At 39.5% G+C, this 26,802-nt stretch overlaps 1 protein-coding gene and 1 long non-coding RNA gene across 2 annotated transcripts in view; one reads left to right on the top strand and one right to left on the bottom strand.

Annotated features, from left to right (window-relative positions):
* CRLF2 (cytokine receptor like factor 2) overlaps nucleotides 1-797 on the bottom strand; it is a 20,959-nt gene extending 20,162 nt beyond the window's left edge. The window contains exons 1-2 of the mRNA XM_064437731.1: nucleotides 533-797; nucleotides 328-452 (exon numbers count right to left, since the gene is read on the bottom strand). Coding sequence (XP_064293801.1) covers nucleotides 328-388 — 61 coding nt within the window. The 5' untranslated portion in view covers nucleotides 389-452; nucleotides 533-797. The remainder of the gene's footprint in view (nucleotides 1-327; nucleotides 453-532) is intronic.
* Nucleotides 1-26,802, top strand: part of LOC135310425 (uncharacterized) — a 27,791-nt gene extending 989 nt beyond the window's left edge. The window contains exons 2-3 of the long non-coding RNA XR_010370465.1: nucleotides 9,304-9,631; nucleotides 26,693-26,802. This is a non-coding gene — a long non-coding RNA (uncharacterized LOC135310425). The remainder of the gene's footprint in view (nucleotides 1-9,303; nucleotides 9,632-26,692) is intronic.

Raw genomic sequence — 26,802 nt, 5'->3', positions numbered from 1 at the left:
AAGCAGGAGCTGCTGACCTAGCAGTATAAAGATGCTTTCAAATCTTTCAGGGACATGGTTAGAAAAGTCAAGGCCAACCCGGAGCTGACTCTGTTAAGGGATGTGAAGGGCAGCAAAAAAGGATCTACATGCACATAAACACTAAAAGGAAGACTAAAGGAAACATGGGTCTGCTGCTGAATCAAGCAGGGGAGCTGGTGACAAATGACGCAGAAAGTGCTGAGGTAGTCAATATCTTCTTTGCTTCAGCCTTTACTAGCAAGACCAGCCTTTAGAAATCCCAGACCCCTGAGACCAAAAAAGAAGTCTGGAGCAAAGAAAACTCACCTTTAGCAGAGATGGACCAGGTTAGTGAGCACTTTAACAAACTGGACATGCATAAATCCATTGGGCCTCACAGAGTACATCCATGAATGCTGTTGGAGCTGGCAGGTGGGAGACATTCCTGAGAACTGAAAGAAAGCAAGCATCACTTCTGTCATCAAAAAAGGGAAGAAGGACGATCAGGGAATTACAGGCTGATCAGCCTTACCCTAAATCCCTGGGAAGGTGACGGAGAAACTAAGCCTGGAAACCATTTCCAAATAGATGAAATCATGCTCAGCCAACCTGATAGCATACCGCAACAAGATGACTATCTTGGTGGATGGCGGGAAAGCATTGGATACTGTTTACTTTGAATTTAGTAAGGCCTTTGGCATAGTCTCCCACAATACCCTCATAGACAAGTTGACAAAGTACAGGTTAGATAAGAGTTGAGGTGGTTTGAAAACTGGCTGAACTACCAGGGCCAAGGTATTTTGGTCCATGGCATGAAGTCCAGTTGGAGGCTGGCAACTAGTGGTGTACTGTAGGGGTTGATACTGTGGCCAACACAGATTGAAATCTTCATTAATGACCTGGAGGCTGGGACAAAGTGCACTCTTAGCAAATTCATAGATGATAAAAGACTGGGAGGAGTGGCTGGTACACCAGATAGTTGTGCAGCTGTTCAGTGGGACCTCACCAGGCTGGAGAGTAGGGCAGAGAGGAACTCAGTAAGAGGAAATGCAAAGTCCTGTATTTGGGCAGGTATAATGCTCAGTTCCAGTACATGCTGAGGGTTTATTGGCTGGAAAGCAGCTCTGCAGGAAAGAACCTTGGTTTCCCCATGGAAAACAAAATGAACATGAGCCCACAATGCGCTGTAGCAGCAAAGAAGGTCTACAGCTTCATGAAGTACGTTAGGCACAGTGTTGCCAGCAAATCAAGTGAGGTGAGTTTTCTTCTCTACGCAGACCTGATGAGATACATCTGGAGTGGTGGGTCCTGTTCTGGGCTCCCCAGTACAAGAAAGATGTAGAGTGAGCCCAATGCAGGGCCACAATGATAATTAAGAGACTGGAGCATCTTTCATACAAGGAGGGGCTGACAGCCTGGAGAAGGCTCAGGGAGATCTTATCTGTGTGTATAAATAGCTGAAGGGACTAAAGATGATGGAGCCAGACTCTTCTCAGTGATGCCCACTGACAGGACAAGAGGTAATGAGCAGAAATTAAAAAAATATTAAAATCAGTCTGAACACAAGAAAGCACATTCTACTGTGAGCAGGGCTGAGCGCTGGCACAAGTTGCCCAGGGAGGGTGCAGAGCCTTCATGTGTGGAGATATTCAAAACACAACCACACACAGTCCTGGGCAATTGGATATATTTGACCCTGCTTTAGCAGAGAGGTTGGACTAAATGATTTTGAGACGTGCCTTCCAACCTCAACCATTCTCTGGTGTTGTGAAAACACAGGAAACGTCACACCATTTTGCATTTACATATCTGAAATATTGGAGTTCTGGTACCTCCCTATCCCCCATTTCCCAAGGATAGGGTAGAGTTAGAAAACAGAGAGAAGAGCTGCAAAGTCAACCAGGGGAAGGGAGCAATATTTGTAAGACGAAAAAAATTGAGTGAATGGTGCTTTGCAACTTGGAGAGAAGATGAGTGAGTGGAGAATTGATAAAGTTCTATAAATTAATGAGTAATGACATGGTAACTGAGGGGTGACTGCCTTTTCTCGCAACATGGGACTTCCTGAGAAATGAAGTTATGAGGCAGCAAGATTAGAACAAACATTAAATAACACTATTTCTGAAAATATATCTTCAGAGTGGAGTGTGCTCCATAGTGAGCAAGCTCCAGCTTGGCAACTGATACCATATTTTTGGTAGGCTTAAGAATGCTGACATGACCAACACCACTAAGCATGAAATGAGTCCGTAGATAGTGGATGAAAGAGGAAAGAGAGAGAAATATCACTTGCCTGTTCACAAGAAATAGAAGCTGACACGATCAAAGGAATTATGCTCTGGAACCTGAAATTTTAATCAGTACGGATAAGAAAGAGGAACAAATTGCAGAAAGTGGGACCTAGTCATACATTTTAATATCATCTTATGACCAAGAGATCTGATTTCTTATGTATGAAAAAAGAGTCAATTTTATCTCATAAATCCTGGACTGGCAATGCAGGCATGTTCAGTGTCTAAAACTCAGCAAACAATCATGTATCTCTTTCTCTGGACAGATCTGCAACAGTTACATCCAACAATGTGTGTGGAGAGTCAAATTAAAATCTGTCTTAAATTGGCAGGCTGATCTCTCTTCTGTAGGAATTTGCCCTGAGGTAGGAAAGTAGGGGTTGTTCTAGATGAAGAAATGATTAACTTGTGTGTGTTTTAGGAACATTGCCCTTCCAGCTCTAAAATGCAAGTAAGCTTAATTATAGATCCCATACATGATTGCACTACAGAGTTTTATCATTGAAGAGGACTGAAAGTTTCCTACTGCTTTGCACTTGTTTGCATGTTATCACTACAATCTGCTCAGCAATACTTACTGGAAACTTTGAGCTTTCATTCATTCTCAGGCATTGCCTGTTATCTAGTGGTAGCCACAATAAGCAAGCATTCAAAACTGTGAACACACCAAAAATACTGCAGAGAGCAGTGTGTGAAAGCCCGATCTGCAGTCTTTTGTACCAGCACCATTCTCATACAGCACTGTCCTATACCTGCCTGGTATTCAGTTGCTACCGGTGACAATACCTACGCCAAGGGAAGGTTAACTTTGAATCAGACTCCAGATGTACTGCGTCAGTAGGTAAAGCTGTCTTACACAAAATTATTTCAGAAGGTGGTTATTAGAGCTGCAAAGTGAAGTATCCCAAAGTCAGAATAAAGAGGGATGTATGAGCTAAACCCTTTATTCAGCTCCTTCTTTCTGCATACTGCATACAACTTAACCACAGAAAGCAGAAAGATGCTGCTTTATGAATGGATCACACTGGGATCATGAAGGTGTCTTTTATGTGTAGGACCCTGCTTGATGTGCTAAAGAATATGGAAGGTATACACTGAATGAATCTGGGTGTTACAGAAATAAAGAAGAGGGTGTCCTGATAAGGATAGTCACATGCTGTGCAGGGCATCTGTCTACACTTTGATAAGGTCTGTTACTGACATTAACAGCTCATATGAAATTTCAAGTCCTTATGTAAAAGAATAAGCACGCTTGGCCATTGCAAAAAATGTAACAGCAGAAATATTTCAATGTCAGCAAATAACATAAGTTAATCATTAAAAAATAGGATAGAATAGAATAGAATAGAATAGAATAGAATAGAATAGAATAGAATAGAATAGAATAGAATAGAATAGAATAGAATAGAATAGAAATTTCAGTTGGAACAGTCCTGCAGTCATCATCTAGTCCAACTGGCTGACCACTTCAGGGATGACCAAAAGTCAAAGCATGTTATTAAGGGCATTGTCAAATGCCTCTTAAACTCTGAGCGGCGTGGGACATCGACCACCTCTCCAGGAAGCCTGTTCCAGTGTTTGACCACCCTCTCAGTAAAGAAACGTTTCACAATGTCAAGTCTGAACCTCCTAAGGAAAAAAAACATATTTTGGCTGAAGTTAAGCATCTTTAAAAAAAATCAGGCACAAGCAAGCACCTTATAGAACGTAAAAATTAATAATTAACAGTTCAAGTTATAAAGTACTGAAACGTTATAAGCAAAAGAAAATGGGTAGTATACAACAGTTTGCATATTAGAAGGGGTTACCTGTTGCATTTAGAAAGTCTTTTCATTATTCCAGTCAATAGTTAATGTTTAATTTTATATCGTATCGCTTTGCTAAATTTCATACTTGCCTTGTATATCCTTAAAAATACTTGTAATAAGTACTACATTTTTGTTCTTAGTATTCTGTTTTTATTTTCTGGTGAAGAAAATAATAGAATTATAAATTCAGGAATTCAACTGAACCCATTTATCTTTTTGGGCCATCCTCAATTTTTGGGGTATTTTGCACCAAATGGACATCTGACAGTCGGTTACACTTCTGTTCTCTCTCTTTTCCTGTCTATGTACATTAATATCACATGTGGGGCCCTTCAACTACAAGTCAAAATATTGCGCTAGTCCCACATCTATACTGTAAAAATGGCAAAGCAAATTTTATCATATGGTCTATAAACCAATCTACAGAAGATGGAGGAATAGTTGTGTACAGGTGCATTTATGATGTTCTTTCAATTACATAATCCTTAAGATTACATAAGATTAAGATCCTTAAGATTCTAATAATATACTTTAACAATAATAATTAATAAGAATTTGTAATTATGTAATTACAGCATTACAGTCCTGTAATGCTAAAGAAGATTATAGGCTAAAAATCATTTCTATGACTTTCAGTTACTCTCCTTTGAAGAAGCCTGCTCTTTCCATCTCCCATCATTGAATATTTTGACCTATTTTTGAAATTTCTAATCCTCTGGCACATTCCTTTGCCAAATACCCAACACAGATTCCTTTGCTTTTTCCTGGTAAAAGGCAGAGCTCCTGTCATCCTGGAACAATTTTGAGTTGCAGACAAGGGACTTTATTCCTGCTTCCTGAAAGGGTAAAGAAGCTGAGAGGAATGCAACCTGAACTGGCAGTCTACACATATATATGGGACAAAGATCTGACTTATTAAAAAAATACATAAAGAATAATAAGTAGGAAATATCATGGACTACATGGAAGAGGAAAGGAAACCTAAATAACCATTCGTAACCTGTAAGAAAAGTGTTTTATTAAAGTGAGTATATCCTCTCTGTGTACCTCCCCCATGTTTGAAAAAAAAAAAAAACAACAGAGGAGAAAATAAGTATCCTCAAACTAGCTACCAGTGTTTCCACTTCTACAAAGAAGGAGCAAGTAATGGAGCCAATATGAAACCAGCACTCTTTCCTTCTCCCACCAAAAAGCTATTTTATCCTGTCTATCTCATTTCTCCCCGAGCCCTCACTGCTGTGCACAGTGGGCCTGAGACCACGCTGGGAATACATCAGGGCAGTATTTCATCCTTCAGAGTTTTAACTGTTTTGGAATACATTCAACAAAACTTGCAAGGCAAAGTGGTGATACACCTCTTAGAAATCGTAGGATAAATGTAGAAGGCCTGGGGGTTAAACCACTGTTTCAAGGCTGCTTCATAGCCTGTCCCATGAGTTACTCACTGACTGGGGCTGCACAACTGAAATCCTGGCCTGCCTTTCAAATCATGAGAGAAATAGCATCATTTCTGAAAATAAATTTTCATGTCCCACACACAAGAAAACTGTGCATTGACCTATTTATCGCAGAGATTCATAACTATCACTGTCACCATTTCAGCTTCTGGAGCCCATAATGGCATTCGGTTCTCATTTAGCCAGCTCATGTGAAAATTAACTTTAATGGAAGTTAAGATGTTAGCAAGGGTAAGGGAGGGAAAGAATAATATTTGGTCTTGATTTGATTCTGCATTTCCAGAGACAGTTACTCATCCCCCAGGGTGCTGTGTGAGGGATGAGCCTGCTAGGAAAGCAGCTTGACAGCCAAGAGGGTTTTGCCTGCAACATACAGATGGTTGCTAGGGCACAAAGAAGGAGGGCACGAGATAGGCATCAGTCAGGTGCTGATTTCATGGTGGTGTTCTCATTAGGTGTTGCAGGCTCCTGTGCATACTGGTGAGTCCCAAATGGTCTTTGGAAACTCTGTGAAATGCACCCTGGAATTTCCAGATGGTTTCCTGCCCCCGCCTCCCTCCAGTGCTGCAAACATTGATGAGGAGGAGATAAGGATTTAGTTTAAGAGCTCTTCTGGAGAAGCATCTGCACATGCAGTTGTATAGGAGATACTGAAACTAAGATAAGAACATTAAGAATGAATTTTTCCATACTACTTTTAACTTCTTATGAATGAAATTGTTTTCATACATTATGACAAAAAACAATTGTTGGATATCTTTTGCTGCTGAATGCCAAATTTGACATTCCGAGTCAAATTAAATTAATGAAATAGATCTGTTTTGTGGATTATGGTTGTTACTGTTTTGTTGTTTACAGTCATTTGGGCTTTTCATTAGAAAAGGCAAAGTGACAGATAGTTCCTGCTGCATCTCCTATGGCTGCAATGGTGCAAGCTACAGCAATAGCAAAACCAGTGCTTATAACCGGGCAGCTAGTAGTTCATTTCAAGAATTTGGGCTCCAGTTACAACATGCACTGAGTTACCTTGAAAAAAAAAACCCACCAGGTTTCACCTGTGGCTTATTTGAAATGCTGTTGGTGTTGCAACTGCTTACCAGTGGAGGGTGTGTCGAAACAGGTTAAATGCTTTCCAACACTTACTGTCCGGGCTCAACTGTTGACAGCAAACCTTTGTAGTATCTGGAACCAAACTTATTTTAAAAAAACAAATTCAACTGATTAGTGTGAAATAATGTTAGACTGAGTATTCAGTAACGTCATGAAGTACTGAGATGACTGCCGATTCTTATCTCTGGAAAGCATTTTAATCCTTGTCTCAGGTATTTGTTTTGAAAGATGCAGGTACCACACTCATTTCATTCATCAGGCAGTTTATTGCATTGGCCTTTATCCTTTTTTAGATAAGATTGACTCTTCACAGGAATAAGCTGTCCAAAAATTAAAGCAAAATAACAACGATTTCATTCTGCCGAAACTACTGAGCAAGGACTTTCAGGAACATAGGATTTTATTTTCAGCAGTGGAACTGATCTCTGTTGGTACTTTCTTTTTGCAAATTTTTATTTGCTTTCTCAAATCAGTACATTTCTTTTTCCATTTGGAGTTTGACTGAGAATCAGCATTTTCACCTCTAACATGCCTAAATTCAATCACAGAAAGATGTGTAAAGCTGGTACTTGGAATTGAGCCCTGTGGACTTGTGATGCGCTGAACAGTTCAACCTAGTTTTTGTAAGAGATTAAATCTCTCATGAACCAACTGAACTTGCTACTCCTGAAAATTCCCACATTCCGCTATTGCTGTTGACACTGTCCTAAAAAATTATAGAGTGCAGTTATTGTTTGAATATCTTTTAGTGCTCTTGAGTTTAAATCTTGCACAAAATCTGTTAACATCAGAGATATTTTGAACAGTTTTCCCTTGACCTTGAAGTCAGGTATTGAGTTAATTTAAATTAAGATTAAAATCAACACAGAATTTGGGTCAGTTACAGGTCAGTGCAGGAATTGGAATATGAGAGCAGGGGACCATGAAGGGGAAACCTGTAAGGAACAAAATCTCCTTATGTTGATGTTGCTACCCAGAGAAAAATACACCTCGGTCACAGTGGTGGACTTGTATGTCTCAATGAGTCAAGGAAATACAAACAGATCCTTTTGTGCATATAGCACCTGTACCGCACTAGTAGCATTTGCAACAAAGCAACAGTCCTTTATTTTCCAGGACTTTGAATACTAGTGGGTTTTGCTAGAGTATTAGCTTTGGGAAGAGGAACTGAATCATACTTAAACTTTGGAGGACCCTGAGAAGAGCTATAGATTAGCTGTAAAAGTTAATGTGTTTTATCAGGAAAGGGTTCTCTCTGAAGATTGTTGTCTGCCATGAGCAGCAAAAAGGAAGCAGAGATCCCTGATCTTGGAGGGCAGGAAAGCACCTACAGCATGTCACCTGAAAAGAGAGATAAACAAGGCCTTTAAGTTTTGTACTTACTCTAGGAAGATTGTATTGGTTTTTTTCTTCACTTCTCCAAATTTTTTTATAAGCATCAGCTATTTTGAATGTACCCTCCAGAATAGACATATTTCACTTTAACTTATCCTGTGTTTAATGAAGGGTGATTTCGATCTGACTAATAACAAGTACTTTTCACACAAGCCTGCTATAACATGAGCAGACGAGGCACCCTAGCAAGTGCCCAGCTCTCTGAAACATTGCTTGAGGCTGTGCAAGGAGGAGCAGAGGCTCTTCTACAGGAGAAGGCTGGCGTGAGAGCTGTCACTGCAGGGATCAGGAGTAATCGTGTCTTTCCAATGATCAGCAATGAACATATTGTCGTGGTTTAGCCCCAGTCAGCAACCAAGCACCACGCAGCCGCTCGCTCACTCCCACCTGGTGGGACGGGGGTGAGAATCGGAAGAGTAAAAGTGAGAAAACTTGTGGGTTGAGATAAAGACAGTTTAATAGGTAAAGCAAAAGCTGTGCATGGAAGCAAAGCAAAACAAGGAATTCATTCACCACTTCCCATGGGCAGGCAGGTGCTCGGCCATCTCCAGGAAAGCAGGGCTCCATCACACGTAACAGTTACTTGGGAAGACAAACACCATCACTCCAAGTGTCCCCCCTTCCTTCTTCTTCACCCAGCTTTATATACTGAGCATGACGCCATATGGTATGGAATATCCCTTTGGTCAGTTGGGGTCATCTATCCCGGCTGTGCCCCCTCCCGGCTTCTTGTGCACCCGGCAGAGCCTGGGGAGCTGAAAAAGTCCTTGACCAGTGTAAGTGCTACTTAGCAACAACTAAAACATCTCTGCATTATCACTGCTGTTTCCAGCAAAAATCCAAAACTTAGCCCCATACTAGTGACTACAAAGGAATTTAACTCTATCCCAGCTAAAACCAGCACACATATATACACTCATATATATTTTATTATTTTACCCTGGAATGAATCAGACACTTATCATTCATATTTCTAGATCCAATGAAAACAGATTTTAAAAGCCCTCAAAATATTTCATAATCAATACTCTTTATTGTTCTAGATGACCATCCTAGCAGTTAGTCTGCTTTCCTTGCTCACTCCCACTTGTTGGAGTTGTTTTACTTCATATAAATGATACACACAGAGAAAATGTCAGAACTCACATAGCAAGTGGAGTTTCTGTCTATGCAGAGGTGCCTTCACATGGTTAACTCCGTATCTTAAGCAGATTGAGCCCAAATCTGACATTTTTTCCTTAGGTTTAACCAGATGGTTAGCGCTAGCTGGTAAGTGTCCTGACCTACAGACCGCGCAGTCCCAGCCTCTCAGGGAGCTCCCTGGGAGACACTGGCGTACACAGGCACCAGCCTCCGCCCAGTGTGGGTCCAGGAGCAGCTCTGGGAGGGCAAGAGATCCAGCTCTGTGCTCAGGCTTCAAGCAGCCTCTTCTGCAGGACGACACAGCCATCTGAACACACATCTTCAAGTGTGAGACTGGGGATGAACTGCATGGGGATGAAGTCCTTCACAGACTTCTTAACAGAAAATAGCATCTGCTTAAGATAATACTCTCCTGTCACTACTTAAGGTAAGATGTTGGACTAATGAGTAGCAGCTTCATGGATCTCGAGTGGGGTTACTTTGTGGAATACAGGGAAATAAAATGGCTTTGAATGCTTGAGTAACTAAAAAGTTGAAAACCAGCTAACTCTTAAAAGTGAACATTTAAGATCATGCAGAGCTGAGCTAAGAAGTGTGATACAGCCAGGTACAGGCGTCAAAAAAGCTGAATCAGCTCCAGGTGTTCCATCCTAGGGACACCAGCCAGACCTCAGTTTCACCTTGCTAGATTACTGTAATGCTCTGCTTTCCCTCCGTGTTGTGTTTCACAATGAAAAATGGAGCCCAGCTTCTTCCTTTAACTTGTTCCATCAGTAAGGGGTGCAGTCTTTAAAAAAAAATAAAATTAATATATTTATTCAATTAGCAAACAAAATGCATATGAAAAACATTAATTAAACTTAAACCTATTGAAATTACTAGTGTTTAAATCACCAACTGTAAAGCTTTCAGAAATGAACATGGTAATTTCTCCGAAGTTCCAATTTCATTAAATAAAAAATTAAATAATGATTGCAATAATGTATTTAAATTGTTTTAAATTAGAAAATAGCAATAAGAACATCAATAATTGGGAGGGCCCAATACATAGTCATCTATTCTATCATCTATGCTTAGAGAAAATTTTCCTTTTGAGAAGGTGGGCATGCCTGGATGAAAATGCTTCAGCTTTTGCTTATTGAAAATTTTAGGGCTCTTTGAACATACATGAAAGAACATAAACACCATTTAGCTGATGCAGGTAAACTATGAGCTCTATCCCTCTCATGGGACTAGTTGTTCACAAACTTCTACAGACCTGATTACAGGACACGGAGCTAAGGGAAGTAAAAATAAATAAATAAACACAAGTAAATGCACAAAAATGAAGACAAGCACTGTGGAAGCAAAATATTTTTAAAGAAAGGGGGAAAAGATTATTGATTTAGAAACCTATGTTGTGTCTCTGTTTTGCATTTGAGTTTCAAATGTCTTCCAAAATACACTCATGATTTCATGCATAATCAGCGTGACATGAAATTACAGTGACTGCTGATGCAAATGAGGTAATTGTGCATGCCAATTATGTGTTACATGCCTGTTGCATTGTTTGAATAAGCAATTACTGAATTTATGGAGACAAGCATGTTAACTAGGAATGCATATTAGGCACATAATTACCACCACTTAATTCAGAAAATCAGGCAAAGTAGAATTTAGCTGGGGAAATAGTTATGAATCTTGGCATTTTTCATAGGCATAAAATTCTGATTTCATTATTTAAATTTCTTGCATTTATACCAACTTATGCCCCAAAATGATTTAGAAAATTAAATAAGCTCGGTAAAATCAGACACGTGCCTAGCTAAGCATATGAATGGTCATTTTGATTACTTTGGCACTCCTCAAGTTTTGTGTGCAAATCTCGTGGAAACAGTTATCTGTGGAGGCCTCTTAATTTTCTGCTGAACTTTGGTTGCCCCACTAGCAGATTAAGCAGTCCCACCTACTGTAGGCAGAGTGAAGACCCAACACAATGAAATTGAAATTTTAGCCAGAGCGATGCCTGATGCATTCTACCTTCAGACGCTTGGCAGCCTTAGAGTGGTAGGCTGCATTTTTATGCCCAATCTGAGAAGGGCTGTCAAGCAGTGCCATGACACCCCCTGCACGGTGGGGATAGCTGCCGGATCATCTCAGCATGCTTTGACCACTGGCTGGACAGGATGGACTCATTGGTGATTTCTCAGTCTCAAAAAGGCATGCATATGTAAAACCTCCATTCTGTTATAGCATTTGCTGCAAATGAAGCCATAATATGCATTTTTCAACTTGAAAACCAAAAGCTTCTATTTAATTTTTTGCGGTGGTGGCTTTGTCTACAGTCCCAATGCTAATCAGGTATCGATAATTCTTAAACAGAAATGTCAATACAAAAGGAAGATCCAGACCAATTAATTTTATAACCTTATGACCTATTTATATGTTGTAGTTTATAAAAATGATTATTTAATAATTATCTCAAAATATAACCTAGACATTTTACAAACATTTATAACTATTCAAAAAAATTTAGTACTCTTTAAGGAACTCTCAAATGAAGGCCACCAAACTGGCAAGATATCTCTTCCAGACCCACCCTCACAGATTTGTTTCTTCCCACTGAGGGTGTACCTTTCATTTCAATTGAACTGCTTGTATGTGTAAGGCTATGTGCGCAAATCATGAGCATAAATCATGTATTTAGGAAATTGCCTGGAGGTCCTGATTATAGCTGAATTATTTGGGCTATTAGACGTTTATATTTTTTCATGTTTGTAAAACCAAGAGAATATATTAGCAAAAACTAACTCCTTGGAATATCTAACAAGGTGGAAGGGCTTGGGATCTATCCTTTAGACCCCATGGAAAGCTCAGCAGAGGAGGCCTGAAGTATATTGCCTGAGCTGTCCTTTCTGCCCCAGGTGTTGACAACATACTCTCCAGCATTTCAGCACTTCAGATTCATGTTGTGTAATTATATTTGGAATGCTGGTGGGCTCCCAAAGATGTGGAAACAATCTAGTTTTTCTTGAAAAACAAAACAAAGCAAAGCAAAACAACACCCCCAAAACACTCTGCCTTCCCCTCTACTTTCCCCTCCTCTCCCCTCCCCTATCCCCAGAGAAAACCGCTTTGGGTCTGATTAGCTCAAATCCTAATTTCATCTGTATGCAAATTAAAGGAAACAATGAATCACCCTGGATTACCATGGTTTCAGAAAAGTGTAGTCATCTATTTTTAGTTTCTTCAACAGTCAATCTGTTTTATTCATTCAAGTTCACATTTGACATCAGTACCCTCTCTTTATGACAAGGTTTAAGACCTTATCACTTCCCCCTGTGGTACACCTCTTTTCACTACAACTTTCTGATACTTATAAAATGTTTATGTGCTTAAAAGCTTCTCTGTGTTTCTTCCAGGTCTGTGAGTTGCTTTCATAAAAGACAATGTCTTTCCTGACAAACCTTGTGTCACTGCATGTTCCTAACAAAGCATTTTTAACATTAAAATGTTCCTATTAAAAATAGGAGTAAGACACAAATTTTTTGTCCATGGGTAACTGCTTTTTAGTTTTCTTGTAGAAAAATGAAATCTAAAAATGTTTTTTTCTTTTTTGACAACATTTTACATTCATGTGTTTTTCACAAAGGTAGAATTGATTTAAATGTAAAAGATCTGATTTCAGGTAAATCTTCTGAACACCTGTAAAGTTCCATTCTGGTAAGTGTATATATACAGCATATAGTTTTGGGCTTTGTTATTCGGAAGCTTTTCCAGAATGGGTTCTGTTTAGGGATGTACAGGCATCTATGTTTACCCAGCAGTGCTGTCTTCTTAAAGATATGCAAAGTTTACATGTAAACATCTGTCTCTTGGTTGATTACGATATCTGGTTAGTGCTGCCTATTTATTTGTAGTCATATATTTTAATTAGTTCTAAATTGTTTAAAAGTACTATTTTGGGTAATAGAGAAAGTAGCAAAAATTGAAATGCTTAAAGAAATTTACTTTTATCCGTGTCTTGAGGTTTCACAAACCCCAGACTTCTCTTTTACATACTACCAGTTGATGCAGAATTATGTTGATTCATGTCAGTCTTGTGGTGTTTTACGACTTCTTTCATCTGTTCTCAAGTGAATCCATATATGTAAGAGTTTATGAACATAAAATTGCAAAGGAAAGTTAACGTCTCTCATTCAGTCTTTCTTCTGGTTTGAGTTTTGAATGAAAATAAACAACCAACTGTAAACTGAACTATTTGCCTCTTTGTTTTAGCCCATGATAGTAAAACTCAACTTTTTTCAGAAGATGTGATGAAAATTCAACACCGGAATTTTTTTCTTATACAAATTTTTTGTTTCCATTGTAATAAAAAGTGATAGAAATCCTACTTATTCTTTTAAAGTCTACCTTGGAATTAAGTATTTGTATTTTATGCCTGAAGTTTTAATTATTTCCATTTTTTTCCACATACTTTAATTTAATAATACTTCTTTTTTTTTGCTTCCTCTCCCATATAGATTAGAGGTGAATTTCCAGTATAGTGGAAACTCCTAACATCTACCCCCCATGATTTACTAAGAACTCCCATACCATGCTCATCCATCTGAAATTTTGGGGTGTCCCTATGAGTGGTGCTGTCTCAATATTCAACTGACAGTGATGTACACTTTGTGAGAGCTTTTTATCCCACCTACCATTAGCTTAGTGCAGTATAGTGGAGTGGGATATGATGGCCTGGGGAGAACTTGGGCTTTTTGCAACCGTGGAAGACTTCGTAGTGGCAAAGAAACTAGTAGAGAGATAAATGGACATTTAATGATACTCCCTTACACCGACCAAATGGCTGCCCATAATATAACTAGCTAAGGATGTTTCTGCACCCTCAGGCCCAAATTTACTTGTATTTCTGGAAAATTCTATCAGAATCTCAAATTTCAGAAGGTAGTTGTTCTGTTAGTGTTATTTGCGCCACAAGTAGTACTAAAGCAGGTCTTGAGGGGACAGTTCCTCATGTGTGGAAGGGAGAGTTAGGAGACATGTTTATATACTCTGTAGATGATCTTCCTTCAGTAAAGGAGATGAAGATGCGGTTCCAGACTCTGAAGATCTGGTAATCCTCTGCCCTCAGAGAAGAGGATTTTGCATCAGGGAATGTGGTTCATGTTGTTCATCTTTTACTATCTGAGCTATTAATAACAAAATGTTCTTGTGCCTTTTAATGACTAATTACACTGAAGATTCCCTGTATCTAGAAAGACAACCATACAAAAATACTCAAGAGGACTGTATGGTAAAAGTAGTGTGATATCTTAGGGCACTGTGTCTAGGTAGAGTTTGGATCTTTGTGTATTTTTTTCACAGATATCAGTTATTTTTGCCTGAGGGGGTACTCTTCAGCCAGGACATCTTCTTGCTTTGTTACCATATGATCCAGCTGCAGTTATTACTGAACGCTGAGAGAACCCTTCAGTACAAGACTAATTGGAAGTGAGATATGCACTAGATAATATTATTAAATAGATAAATCTGCTTAAAGAAAGAAGGGGAAAGCCAGCCTCTAGAGACAGTCTTTTGCACTGGCAGCAGCTTGGTTTTTTTCTTGACTGTCCCCATTTTGTTTTCTCTGTGAGTTGTTTTAAAAAGGAAGCAGGGGCCCTTCTCAGAATTACAGTAAATGTAATTGAATTTCAAATGTTGTTTTCAAACAAACAAACCATAGAAAAGTTGAGGATGGGGAAATATTAGCAAAGTTTTCTAAAATGCCATTGAACAGGCAAACACATGTTTTGAGTTAAGTTAAGCTCATTTCTGGTAACAGTATTAACTTTGTGATGGCCATGACCAGCAGCCATATGGGGAATGGAGGTTGGCAGTTTTTATCAAATTAGATCTAAAGGGGAAGAATGTGTATTTAGGGTCTTTTTTTCTTAGTGTTTTTTAGAAGGCAATCTGGAAAAGGGCAAGTAGAAACTGGGAGGACTCATAGAAAGATCATATTGCTCTGGGGCTGGAAAGGAGGACTTGGCTTTTTCAAGATGACCATTTCTCTGTATTTCAGTTTAAATTGTGGTACTGTTATGGAAAATCATGCTGAAAAGTTGTATCTGCTTTCCCTGAAAATTTTCTCCTTTGTCTTGGTTTTTGGGTATTACAAAGCCGCTATGCCTATGAATGTAAGCAAAATAGTTTTTATGCTACATTGCCATTTCATAGCTAGATAGTTATATTCCATGCTTTTATTTTCTGAAATCCATTTAGCTACAGAGAATTTCAGCAATCCATTGATAACTGTATTCAAACAATGTTTGAGCCAACCCCTTGCCCAATCTCAGCTACATCCTTACAATAGAAGGTGCTTCAGTGATATGGAGTAGTCATAAAAACTAGTCTTGGAGCCCCTAAGTAAAAAGGATTTCCTGGGATTATACACTCACAAGACATTGGTATGTCACATCTCTGTCAATTTGCATTGCTGATGAAAAGCACTTCTAAAGGGAAAAAATCTATTATTAAGTGATTTAGAAGCAATAAATACAAGCTTCCCACCTCCACTGCTCCTCCTTTGCACTGCCCCTCTTCCATATAAACCCGTTTATGTTGTTCTAACTGAGTAGCTTTCAGAGAATAAGATTTCTTGGTTCACTTATGTGACAAGAGGACTAAACTGGGACACCTTCACTCTCAGCTCAGGAAGGGTCAGCCTGAATGCTCGGTGCCTTTTATTGCATGCATTAGTTCACTGCTCTTCTGCATGGGTGTAAAACAAAGCTATAACAGAATGCCTCAGTTTCATCTTGCTTTCCCCTGGTGTAAATTGCTGCCTTCAGTGCAAGCCTGTGAAGTGGAATTTTTCAGTTTTTCACCCCATCTATCATTAATCAACCATGAAACTATGAAAGCAATATTTTCCTTACTCCTTCACTGAAGGAAGAAGCCTACCTTATGTTTTAAGGAGAGGTGCAGCTGTGACAGTGGGGCCAGCCCAGGCTGCAGCCCATCTCTGCCATCTCTCACTATGGGAAACAAATAACAGTCAGTCAGGCTCACACTCTGTCCCAATTCTGCATTGAAACACAAACTTAAATTAGGGACGAATAAATTCAGATTAGTAGGGATGGCAAACTGGACAAATTACAAAAGTGACTAATAGTTTCTGTTGAAGTCAGTCCCACATTAAGCAAGAGAAATAAAGTTTAGTGACACCTAACACACAGTACTTACAGGGAAAAAAAACAAACAGATCAAGATAGGCCTTTTTTCTTTTTTCTCTTATCTCCAATTTCATTATCTCCTTTATCAAGCAGCAAAGCAGAGATAGCAGAGCACAGTGAGCAAGTTTAAAGTTTTGTTTTGAACAAAATGGATTCTCTCTGCTCCACATCCATGCTCAGGTGGCATCTTTGGACATGCATTTTTCTTTCCAAGAAGGGAGGACGAAGATGGAAGAGGGAGTCAAAAACATGAAACATGCCCACCAGTTGTAGACTACATACTTCTGCATGTCATGTGTCCTCATGCAGAGATGGGAGCTGCCATAGCCAGTGCTGTGCCTGCACCCACAATCCAGCTGTAACAGCCTTGCCAGTATGGCTATTAAAAAGGGCCCCTAGAAGGTCATGCGCCCCTGCCCAGAGTCATGCGTGGCTGTTCTGTAGAATATTGTTACTCTGCCAGGTTTTATTCTATCCTTGTTCACCATTTTTAGGAACTTTCTATAGCCTTTTAGTGAACAGATTCCGGGAAGAAGGTATGGGCCACAGCTATTCATACCCCTATCAAAAGTGATGAGCTTATCTACACCTTAAAGACTATATATTTTCTTCCCCTTACCAAGGGGTTCACAAGAAAGAGGAGGAAGGAGCTCAGTTCTAAACCTCCTTTGTGTCCCCTCCCAAGGATGGAACGGCTTGGTCTCCCAAAAACCCACTCCTCCCCAGGCAGACAGGACAGTCCTTTAGCCCCTCGGTATCCAGTCTGGAGGACTCCATGCCAAGGACAAGGGCCCAGGGAAGGTGGGGAGGGCACCTGGCACTGCCAACCCATCTGCTCCTCCAGCTGGCATACTGTAAGAAGGGGACAAGTGTAGCATGCAGCCTCCTCCTGTCTGGCTGTCTGTAGCTTAGGGGCTCCCTCAGTCACAAAAGTGTGCTTAATAGTTCTTGATGAATCAAGGGGTAGGGTAAGAGATTTTTTAATCACCTTTTGAACCCATGTTGATCATCAGCATCCACAGCACTCCTTGGCAATGATTTTTACAGCTTAACAATGCATGTTGTTGGAAGAGATGTATCTGATTTGTTTAGTTTATAGCCAGTTATTTAGTTTTTAGCTGGTATAACCATCCTTCCCCTTAACTTACCTCTGTTCTAGACTGAAAGACCTTAGACCACCAAGTTCCTTCTAGGGTGCAAACTATTTCACACCTTTCACTGCTGTTGTCCTTTGATATCTAGATTTATTGTAATTTTTTTAGGTTGGACAACCAGACCTGCATGCAGTTTTTGAACCACTGATACACCCTGAATTTTTACAAGGTCATTATAATATTTTCTGCTTTGTTTTTTATTACTTTCTTATTAATTCCAAACATTCTTGAAACCAATTTAAAAAATATATAAAAAGCACACCCACACACTACCTAGGAAAAAACTAGATAGACCATCAGTTTGTCTTGACAGGATGTTTGTGTTATGAGCCAACAGATCAAATTGCTGCTTTATATCAAGTATTATCTAGCTTTGGCAAAAAAATGAAACAAAACAGAAACAAAACAAAACCCCAGACAACAAGCCCCAGCCAGGCAACCAAAACTAGTATCTTTTAATCTTGTCTCCTATGTGATTTTTGTAATATTGAAATAACGCTTATTTCTGGAGCTTCAAAATTGTTATGAAATAGTTCCTGCTTGCACAATTATACTGGCTTTTTAAGCCAAGGAAAATATATCTTCATCCTGATGTGATACTCAGGTGGCATCTACCTCTCCCTCCTTCTATGGATGACACTAGACTCTCAAATCAACCTCTAACTTGCTGTGCTGAACAGCCAGGCTTTGTGCAAGAACTGTGCTCACTTCCTAGTGTTTCAATGGAATAAAGGAATTCCATATATTCAGTGAGAATTGTGCTATTAATTTCTTAGGAAGCAAGATTGGTGCGCCCTCATAAAGTTTGCGTGATAGTTTGATTTGCATTCACCGCAAGTGCAAAAATTATATTTTAATGACAGAGAGATCTGGACACATCTTTAGGATGTGTGTAACCACAATAATGACTTATATGCTTTTTAAAACAGATATTTAATAAACCCATATTATTTCCAAACAGCTCAGTGTTTATCTTCCTTGGTTTCTCTGACAGTATCTTGCTTTTACATGCATAGTAAAACAACTGATTTTTTTCAGAGAACCCTTTCACTCAGCTTCACTTAAGAAAAGATCTTTTACAGGCGCAAAAAAAAGCCTTCAGCATTTTGAGCCTGTGAATTCTTTTACACTTTATTGATTACAAAAGTAGAATTTAGTCTTTAAAGTTATTATTAAGTATGAACCATATAAACCAGCTCATTTGCTAAAGTTTTCTAAGTATGTGTGAGAGTAATTTAATTGAGTTCAGTAAATTTATCTAACCTCATTAAAGTTCAGATTTTATGTATGGTATATTAATATTTTGATAATTTCACTTTTCATAGTAGTAGTGTGTCTTTAAGAACTTTGGGCTTGATTTATTAGATAAATGAGGTTGGACTGATCATGCTGTGTGTGTATATGGACCCAGGTCTCTTAGTCACCTCTTCTTTTTTCCTTTTAATCCTGCTAGCCAGCTTCAGCCACAGTTTGACTGAAGATAGAAGACCGATAAACATTCAGAGTTCACAAACATTAAAGAAGTAGTCATCAAGGGAGAGGGCGGTCTGTGTCAGGCTGATTCGTTCAACCTTCATGGCTAAGAAAGGATCCCCATAGGCAAAGGACATAGAGTTCTTTTGTTACAGTGCTCGTTTTTTTTTTCTTCAGCAGTAAAACACCAAATTCAGCTTCATATAGCCAGTTTGGAACAACAGACACACATGATAATTTGGAATGATGTAATGTTTTGTTTATGGCTGTGTCTTACAATTCAATTCAGCTTAGTATCACATGCTTCGTGTTCTGAGCTGAGTGAGGCAAAACCAGTGCTCACTACACCAGGTCAATCTTAGGCTTCAAGCAGATAACGAGTCCTAAATTCATCCCACTTTTCTAAACTGACTTTAGATGGGGTCATAAATTGCTATTTCAAGCAATCAGGAGGACATTTTCAGTGACGGTTATCAGTCCTGCATCTGCTCGAAAGAAGAATTATGAAAATGGCAGAACTTTCAAATTGACGGGTATATGGCCAAGACAGAGCATCTTCTGATGACAGGTCTGAGGACACAGGGCACCTGAGAGCCATTTTCTTATTTGCCATTACATTGCTTTCCCCCATCTTTCCATTTTTTAGCTTTTAACTCTGTTTTCTATTTGTGCTGCTACATCCTTAATGTAGCTAACGTTTTCCCTTTATTTATTTTCAACTAACTTTATGTGCTGAACTAGAGCTCTTGCAGAAAGAAGCAGAGTAAGAGGGAGTTCTTGCAAGCCCAGGGAGAAAAGTAGAACGAAACAGACATCCTCAGGTGGAATGAACTATCCTTTGGATGTGTCTTTCTCCATGGACTACAGAGGGGTTCTGGTTTTCTAAAAGAGGCACCTCACTTAAGTGGGATGAATCTGGGTATAGGTGTTTGCATATTGTTCCACACAAGGCAGCCTTTGTCTTGGTAGAAGGCTTGCTATACAAATACATCTAGTTTTTATTGATTTGAAGGGCTGTCATGGCCATCATGATGATGTGCAGGTGTAGAACTACCCTGAAGTAAAGGGAACAAAAATGGATGGCCAAGTGATCACAGCAGGAAGACAGGTACATAGATGAGGAACTAATTCACTGCTGTTTCTTCCCATCACCAGGAAAAAAAGTACTAAAGCCCTGATGTGAGATCAAACAAACTAAATAATATAAAAAAGACCCAAACACAGTGATCGTCTAGACATCAAAGGGACTGGTTCTCCAGTCCCCTCGCCTTCTACAGTGACCTATGCTCAGGCAGGATGAGTGAAGAGAGGGTAGAAATGCAACTGCTCTCACGGGGTAGCCCTGCACATGGCTGTATTCCACCTCACGAAGTACAGAGCAGTGAAAAATCCAGCTCTATTCTTTTAGCCTGCAAGCTGTTACCTGCCTCTTCTGACAGCATGTCCTAAGTGGTCCTTCATCCTGTGAACTGACACATAGAGATTGCTGCACTAACCCAATCTCTGGTACCCCAGCACCAGATAGTTGAGAGCAGCATAAGCTGGGATCTCACAGGCTGGCCGAAAAAAAAGCATATACTGTGGGGTCAGCCTGTCATAAAAGACTTTTCTCGGAGTCTCACAGCAGAGATGCAGTAATTTTAAATGTATGTGTAAAAGAGTAGAGATCAGAATTGTTAAATACATTTCTTTGTACACTCTAGAGTAAGTTTCCTTTTGAGCTACACAGTGGCATTTTCTTAAAAGTAGTTGAGTGTTTGAAATTATACACATGCATGGTTCCAGGAAAGAATGACAGTCTGAATGTGTTTCAAGAATAGGTAACAGATTTTTGGAGGATTATTGAGGTTTCTGAATCAAAATGTAGCTGAAGAGAATAATAAAAAACCTCTGTAACTACAAAGCTGAATTTCATACATCGGTTAGGCAACCCAGAGGATGTATGTGCCCTGACACCTAGTGGAGCTGTAAGCATTTGACACAGGTCCAAAGGGAAAGCTGTGTGCCCAAGTCACACAGTGGAGAGGCAGCTGGATGCTCCCCTTCAGGTCCATGCTGGGAGCTCAGTGAGAACATATTAGTTTGGGTCCTGAGGCATTGTGTCTGTAGTCACACAGCAGTGCTTAAGCAAACAGCTCCTCTTGTGTATCATTATTCTATGGAGACAGCTTGGGTATCAGTATCTCTTGTGGCACCAGATCACTAAAAGCCAGATCCACAAAACTAAAGGACCCTCAGAGCAGCGCTGCCTGAGGGTCCTGACCTGTGAAGTCCAGCAACTCTTCCTGCAGTTCACCACCGGGCAACTGGCCTCTTTGCTGGAGAACTGGCAGAAGGAGCAATACTCAAACTCTATTGTCAATGCAAGCATTTTGCTTAAACAGCCCTCACTTGTTGCACCAGCTTGGCTGCAGGCGTAAGTTTGTGTATGGCAGTGATGACCTGTGGGGAGCAACCTCCAAAGGTCAGAAAAACAAGAGGGGCCTGTAACTTCTTAAAATGCGGTAACATGACCCCTTGGCAGTGTCCTAACTTAGCTAGGAGGAAATGTAGGAGAGAAGAGTGCTGCTTGAACTCCTGTTTTTCAAGCTATTTGATGGATATCCTTTGTTTTGAAACAGAAGTTTTTACAAATGTTTCAGAAGCGGGAGTAGCATGGGTGGTTTGCCAGAGGAATTTACCAGTCATCTGCAGCATTAGACAACAGATTAACAAGGATGTTACAGAGACAGTGTGAATACTCACCACAGCCTGTGCAAGGGTCTTTCTACAAAAGGGTTTTCTCCTCATTCCCTGGCTCTGGGATCCCTGTGGCTGCTGAACAGCCCTGTGGAATAATTGCTGCAGCTGGCTCTGTCATTGCTGCAGTTATTATTTAATGTGTACATTATTGTACATGCTCCCTTTAAAAGTTTTTGCTGCCAAAGACAAATGTGCTGTGGCTTGAGAGCTTGCTTTTGAGGTCACTGACTGACACCTAGTGTTTAAAATCTACACACATGAAAAAAAAAAGTACATTAAAAAAATAAGAAAGGGCTATTTTTAGTGAGAGGAGCTCCCAGTTATTTCAAAGTACCACCCATCAGTAATGCTCCAAGTTGAGGGCTGAGGTGCCATAAAAAAGTAGCATTTTCAAAGATCTCAGGATACACTGGGCTGCTAAACCAATAATCACCACGGCCTGATAATCACCATGATTTCACTAAATTGTCTGAAGTGTGCTGCCTCTACCCCAAACCTTCCTGTGCTGTTATGACTAACCTGTGGCTCTAGAGCTAGGACAAAAGTGACTTATCACTCACCAGTGAGGTGTCCCTGACCCCTCTGTGCTCTTGCAAAGCCCAGCGGTGCCCCAGTTTCCACTGCTGGGAAAGCGGTTCCTCACCATGTTTAGTACAAGTCTATGCTAGGAATATGGCAGAAGATGAACAATGTAAATTCCCCAAACAGGTTATCTTGAAGCCTCTTAATTTCAAATTACCAGGACTAACAGCTGCTCATCAGGCACAGAAGAGCCTTTGCCTTTAACATACACTGTCTTCTATCTAAAGGATTCCAAAATATATGCTACATATGGGAAAAGTATTCTGTTATTTTATTCTTTATTGGTTTTCATGAGGAAATAAATTGAGAGATGTAAGGATGCAAATAATTTACAGTTTTTATATAACCCTCAATACCTCATACTTCACTGACTCTTTAGTGAAGTAGGGCAGGTTTATAATGCATCAAAGCTGAACACATTCACAATATAATGAATATACGTAAATGTAAATTCTCCTCAGCCTCCTGAAAGTGGGCACAATTTTGCTTGTGTCCATCTTTCTATCGTTGTCAAATGTTGGAACAGTCTATGGTATATGCATCACTATTTCTTTTTATTAAATGTCCAAAAGTTAGCTGGATAAAGCTTTCACATCCTGTGTGTTTTAAATAAAACATTTTGTTGTATAAAAATCACTCTGTGATTTGAGATGCTAATGAAATTACGTAAGTGGCTAAATTCCCTCTCCATACGATCACTGGAAGTCCAGGCTAATAAAGTTTCCCCACATTAACACAGTGAAGATGAACTGGGTGTCTTTATGAAGCCACCCAGTTCTGAGGTTTGCTGGGTTTAGATGTTAGCTGAGCAGCATGCCTTGCTATTCCCCTGAAGACAAAGGTCATACACCTGGTTTCAACATTAGTAATGAACCCATTAGTCTCTCAGTTGGGAAACACATAAAATGCCTCAGCAGTTCCACCAACAGCTCTAAAAATACAGTGCAGTTGATCAGTCAAAAGGCTGACCTAGACCAGTGGTCCACTTTCTCTCTAATAGTGCCAGTAGCATCTGCCTATGGGAGAAAATAAGAGGGCAGATGCATTCTCCCTGAGTCTTGCAATTTATGAGTGGTGGACCACATGAGACAGAAGAGTTGACTTTGTATCTAGCAAGTCTTTGATAGCATTTTTTCATGCTTTTGTTCAGTTTCTTTTTCAACTGATGCACATTTTCAACATCCTGTGGCAAGCAGCTCTATAGTTTAAAAATTGGAAAAAAGTTTCCCCACACAGTAGCCTTTTACACAAAATCAAAGACAAAATGAGTGTTAGCTACTGTGGTCTAGAATATTTATATAATTACCACATTTCTCATCTTCTCCGTTGGTCAAGAAAAAAAATGATAGCCAAAAGCCAAAACAAGCTTTAAAATAAAATTATTTTTCAACCATATGAATGCAAATTGGCAGCTTGCTGGATCCAAACTAATTTTGTGAGGTAATAGAAACATAATAATATTGTTGTATAGTCTGGAATACTAATTCTTTCATTCTTTCCTTCCACTTCTTTCTCTTTGCTTTGCCTAGGTATTATATACTTATTTTTTTTTACTTACATGCTTTGGATTTACTGCAGCTAGGTAAGTATGACTGTGGTTTTTTAGAAGATTTTGCAAAATTAGAGGATGATAATAAGAAAGATGAGTAAAGCTATGGTAGCTTTGACTCAAAGGTGTTGACTGCTTCACCGGGTCTATGTCACTCCAAATGTTTTCCTGAACTAAGTACCAAAATCACATTGTCTAATTATTTGTCCAACAGTTAAGGGCTTGATCACCCACCAGGTTTCAGGAGAACCAGAAGCACGGTGACAGGCTTTGTATGTGATTAGCATCAAAGCTCTGACTAAGATTTTTTCTGAAATTACTAAAAATATAGTCATGAGGATATGCTGATGAGATGCAGTAATATAACTTTTAGTGCAACCCAGTGCTGCACCAGCCACCAAGGCATTTTTATCTTCTCAACATCATCTTTATCTTTAGAGTGACTTTGTAGGAGCCATCTGGTTCCTTGAGATATAAGTAGATCAAGCTGCAGCAGTCAGCTAGCATTGGCTATTCTAATGCCAGCAGATAACGTATACAGCTGTAATAGAGAAATACAGGCAGTATGCTCAGAACACAACACTCACCATACACTTGGCCCTGATAGATATTGGTGCCTTTTACCATACAGACAGCATTTCCTTGATCATGTTCCTTCCACGTGCATACACACACACCCCAAAATTGCACACTCTTTCTTTGTGTGCTTGATATATTTCACTTTGGTGAAACTTATAACGGTATAAAATTACATGTAAGTTAGATGCTTGTGTCCTCTGGCATCTCCACTTGAGAGTGAGAAGAATAAAACTGTGAACTCAGACTTCAAACTAAATACTGCAGCCCGAGATTCTCTGCCTTTGCTCTTGATCAAGGCTGTTACTTATCAAAATTGCTGTTGCTGGCTTAATAATACTGGTCTGAAACGTGATGAGATATGAACTGTGACTTCTTTAACTGTGCTGGAAAAAACTCTCTGAGGCAAAGATTAAGCCTGCCAAGCTGTTCTTTGGCCAAAGTATCTCCTTTCACTTGGGTAGGGAAAGCCAGAATCATTCTTATAATAGGGTCAAGAAAAGTATGTTTTACCAATGTAGGCACCTAATCCGAATCTGATCATTTAGGGTCTAATGAGAGAGAGATGGGCATCTCCAGAGGGGACAGTCATCCTGCCTTGGACACCTGTTTTAGGTTGGAACAAAGTGTTCACTGGAGGTCTTCTCTAGTATCCCAGGGTTCTGGCCAGTGATGTTTGATTAGACACCCAACTTTGAGAAGGCTAAAATTAGCGGAGATGGAACCTGTCCCTAATGAAGGTCAAGTCTTCAAGACAGAGAGGAAGGTGCTCTGCTTTAACTGTACCAGTGCGCTTAAGGCAGCAGACCTGCCCTGAATTAAACCAGTTTGAAAGTTTGAGGAATACTTCTTATTAAAAACAGGTTGTTTGTACAGTAGGTGGCAGCAATGGACAACCTGACCAGCCTTCGTGCAGAGTCCCTAGCCTGGGGTTTGCTTTGCTGTTTCCCTTCATCCTCCAGCAATTATCCTCCTTTCAAAGCAAACGGAAGGGGGGCTGTTGTGCGTTCAGAAACTAGAATAAGGTATGCCTGATATCTACGTAGGCAATGATGTTCAGGAAGAAACACAAACGATGGGTAATACCCCTAAGTCACTGTGTGCCATATGTACTTGGCAGAAGCGGGGACCTGGCTTTTAAAGCATAAAAGTAGCTAATCATGATATATCACAGGGCTTTATAATCCAGGCAAATGGATTTTGACTCCAGAGCCCTCTGCACGTGCATAAGTGCAGAGAAAGAGCAATATCTCTATGTGCAATGCACCTCCCAGTGCCTCATTGGGTTCTGCCACTTGAATACCAGAAGGTGAAATCTTATTCACAGGAGCTTCAGTCACAGGTAAGGTCAAGGCAAGTACTTCATTCACAGGAACAAGTGAGCTGAGATGAGTAAGATTTTGTATACACTTAAGTGTTTATTCCCATACTGAGGATAGTACAGTTTTGTTTTCATATAATTACATTTCTTCATGTATATATTGCACATTAATCAGTATTGGAGAAGAGGTCTAGGAGAGGTTATAATAAGAATAGTATTCTTATTTTAAGGAAAATTATACCATTGTGTAAAAAAATTGGTCAAGTGTTTCTCAGAAGGGTACAGATACAGATTTTTTTAATATCAAATTTGCACTTTATTATTAATTTTCTATACAACCACTATTATAATATTTTGTTTTATGTGCTGTGTCTCTGGAGGTTGCCATGTGCATGTGGGTAAACTGCATGTGTTGACTGAAACTGAGGCTCTTGAAAGCAAAGAAATGTTAATCTAAAGGAATTATTCTATTTTCATGTAAAATAGTAAAAATGCTTTAATCTATAGGTTCTCTGCCTTATTTTAAATCCTGGCACAGGTTGTGGGCTTCTAGTACTGCAAGCCAAAACTATATAAAATATACATGTATAAAATATATTTTAAGGAACGATATAATATTCATTGTGGCCTGATTTTACTATATGCAGTCTGGATTCCAGATGTGTTTGGCCAATGTGTGGTAATTCTCTACCCCACTTAGCTCACATGTGTTTTGATTCTTTCATTATATCAGTTCTATATCCTCACCAAGAAAGGAATCTGTAAATTCATGACACTTGTTTTCTAAATGCCTCCTGTAATGATTTTTAACTGAAGTAGCAATTCTTTCCCCCTCTTCTTGAGAAAACATGTCTGGACCATAGTTGATGGGATAAACTATCTTGTCTACCCTCAGAGATGGTGTCCGATCATCCAAGAGAAAAATGAGTATGTTGATCGCTGGTTTTACCATCTCCACTCCAGACAGAGAAGGAGGTATTACAGGAGTTGTCACTACTGAAACTT

The sequence above is a fragment of the Phalacrocorax carbo genome, chromosome 1, assembly GCF_963921805.1.
Source record: "Phalacrocorax carbo chromosome 1, bPhaCar2.1, whole genome shotgun sequence".
NCBI classification, from domain to species: domain Eukaryota; kingdom Metazoa; phylum Chordata; class Aves; order Suliformes; family Phalacrocoracidae; genus Phalacrocorax; species Phalacrocorax carbo.
This window is presented reverse-complemented; position numbering and strand designations above follow the sequence as displayed.